This window comes from Myotis davidii, unplaced genomic scaffold, assembly GCF_000327345.1.
Source record: "Myotis davidii unplaced genomic scaffold, ASM32734v1 scaffold1007, whole genome shotgun sequence".
NCBI lineage: Eukaryota > Metazoa > Chordata > Mammalia > Chiroptera > Vespertilionidae > Myotis > Myotis davidii.
In genome coordinates this window covers 391,005-394,002 of record NW_006298359.1, presented here as the reverse complement: position 1 = coordinate 394,002, position 2,998 = coordinate 391,005, and the positions used below count along the sequence as shown (strand labels likewise).

Genomic DNA, 2,998 nt, shown 5'->3' with positions numbered 1-2,998 from the left:
ACAATGGGATAGGACATATTCACTGGACTGTCTAAAACTAGAGAGACTGTTAATACCAAATACACGAAGGGGCGCTCTCTTATGCATTTGGGTAGCTGCTGTGAGTAGCTTCTTTTTTGTTTTTGTTTTTATCACAAATAGGACTTGCCACCCTTAAGTCTGAGTTAAGCAGAGTCTTGGCCTGGGGCTCATGTCCATCTGCCCGTTCACCTTGAGCGCTGTGTCATCCCCAGTGGGCTTTCCAGAGCTGTACCCTTCACCATGAAACTCTGCGAGTTGCCCCCATTCAAACTTGGGCTTCTTCCGCATTTGACTTCTCCTTCTTTTTTAAAAAAATATGTTTTTATTGATTTCCAAGAGAGGGAGAAAGAGAGAGGGAGAAAGAGAGAAACATCGGTCAGCTGCTTTCTGCATGTCCCCTACTGGGGATCAAGCCCACAACCTGGGCATGTGCCCCGACCGGGAATCGAACTGTGACCTCTTGGTACATGGGTAGATGCTCAACCACTGAGGAACATCGGCTGGGTAGCATTTAACTTTTCTAACGAAGTCATCGTGGAGCGGGTAGATTGGCAAAGCTTTTCCATGTCTTTTCCAATGCTACCTGGAGTCAGCTTATTGGCATCTTTCCAGTCATTTGTCTGCACCCTTAGGTCATGATTTTCATCATCTTCTGGATTTGGCAGGCCTGTTGTTGAGATAAGAGATCTTCTGAATTTGTTTAAAAAATTTTTAAATTAAAACCAACACAGACAGATGAAGCAAATAACCATTGGCAGTCTTGACATCAACATGAGCTTCAATCATGGTCAGCCACGTTTTTATCATGGAGCATTCTGTCTGACATGGGTAAGATCCACGCCACAACATGGGTAAGACCCATGCCACGACACGGGTAAGACCCATGCCATGGGAGTTAGGCAGCGTGGGCCCTGACCACCTCAGTAATCTGAGTTTCTAACTGCAGTTTCCTGGGTCTGCAGGTCAGTGAAGCTCACCTAAAAGACATGACCCCTGAGGCCCTCAGACGCGATTCTGGCTCCCGAGTTCTGGTGACTACTGTTCCCAATCTTTCTTACATTGCGCAGAGCTGGCGCTCACTCACACCGGTTTTTCTTAGAGAACAGATCAGACACTTCCTTCTTGGCTCCTTTTTGCCACCTTTTGTGAGCACTTGCCCACCACCTCGGTGCTGCTCACGGAACCCCAGAAGCTGAGTAGGTTTTTTTTTTTTAATCTTTTTTAAAATACATATTTTTAGCCCTAGCTGGTTTGGCTCAGTGGATAGAGGGTCCCAGGTTTTATTTCAGTTGCAGACTCCCCCTCAGCCCCGTGCCCTGATCAGGGTTAGTGCAGGAGACACCAAATGATATGTTTCTCTCTAAAAAATCAATGGAAAAATATCTTTTGGTGAGGATTAAATATCCTATCTAATAAAAGAGAAACATGGTAATTGGCATACGACCACTACCCTTCCCATTGGCTAATCAGGGCAATATGTAAATTAACTGCCAGCCAAGATGGCGGCCGGCAGCCAGGCAGCTTGAAACTAACATGAGGCTTGCTTGCTTCAGTGACGGAGGACTCCAACGTTCCCCACCTGCCACTGCAGGCCTCTGAGCTGCAACTCTAAGCAACTATGTAACAAATATAGAAGCTAAACAAAACCCCAGAAACCAGCTTTAGTCCTGGGCTTCAGCCAGCAGGACCGCAACATTGTAAGCAAAGGCCAGAAACCTACTTTCAGCAGCGGAGGCCTAAGAGCTGGAGCCAAGCCTCAAAGCTAAAGCTGGCCCAGAATAAAAAAAAAGAAAAGAAAAAAAGGAGCAGTTGGGAGCTTCAGTCACCCCTACCCTGAAAACAGCCCTCAGCCCCTCACCCAGATGGCCAGAAACTCAAGTGGGGACCCCCACCCTGATCCAGGACACCCTTCAGGGCAAACCAGCCGGCCCCCACCCATGCACCAGGCCTCTATCCTATATAGTAAAAGGGTAATATGCCTCCCAGCACCGGGATCAGCGGAGCCGTGAGGCCTCCCGGCACCGGGATCAGCATGACAGGGGGCAGCGCCCAAACCCCCTGATCGCTCTGTGGCTGTGTGTGACAGGGGGCGGGGCCACAACTTCCCTATCCGCCCTGCTGTGTTAGTGACAGGGGAAGGCGCCCAACCCCCTGATCAGCCCTGCTCTGTGCCTGATACGGGGGAGCTCCCCAACCTCTGATCGCCCTGCGGCTCTGTGTGTGACAGGGTGTGGCGCCCCAACCCTCCCCGCCCCACGGGCCCTGCTCTGTGCGTGACGGGGTGGCGCCAGAATCTCCCCATCAACCCTGCCCCTGCCTTGAGTGTGACAGGGGGCGGTGCCCCAACCCCACATCGGCCCTACCCTGAACCCGACCAGGGGCTGCACCTAGGGATTGGGCCTGCCCTCTGCCACCCCGGAGCAGGCCTAAGCCAGCAGGTCGTTATCTCCCGAGGGGTCCCAGACTGCGAGAGGGCACAGGCAAGGCTGAGGGACCCTTCCTTCCTTAATTGGATATCTTATTATATTGCCTGACTGCTTTTGTTAGTATCTCAGACCTGGAGAGAGATAATGAGGTTAAAGGTTGTCAGCACCTGCAGCAACCATAAATTAGCTGTCTTCTTAAGCTCAGTTCAGTGCTGAGAGAGAGAAAGAGAGAAAAAGAGAGGGAGGGAGAGTGAGCGAGCACTGTCCTGGGCAGACTGGGAATCCTTCCTGAAAATAATATCCTTCATTATTTAACAGTTTTTAGTGAGAGTGAGTACACAAAGATTAAGTGTTAATTTAAAATATGTCTTGCTAATTGGATACCACATTGTGATCTGGGATAAGTATATTATGTAGTATATTATTTTAGTAAAATGTCAAGGAAAAACAAAATGGAAAAAAGTAAAAAGACATGTAGCATGCTTATGAGAATATATCACTCTTTTGTATGCCTGGATTACAGTAGGATAACGGCTATAATAAACAAACAG

General features: G+C 49.0%; 1 protein-coding gene across 1 annotated transcript in view; it reads left to right on the top strand.

The window, feature by feature from the left end:
- Nucleotides 1-868: 868 nt before the first annotated feature.
- The window catches only part of DHX16 (DEAH-box helicase 16), a 36,223-nt gene continuing 34,093 nt past the window's right edge, over nt 869-2,998 (top strand). Inside the window, 3 exon segments of the mRNA XM_015570675.1 lie at nt 869-872; nt 2,229-2,238; nt 2,704-2,708. Of these exon segments, the coding sequence (XP_015426161.1) occupies nt 869-872; nt 2,229-2,238; nt 2,704-2,708 (19 nt within the window).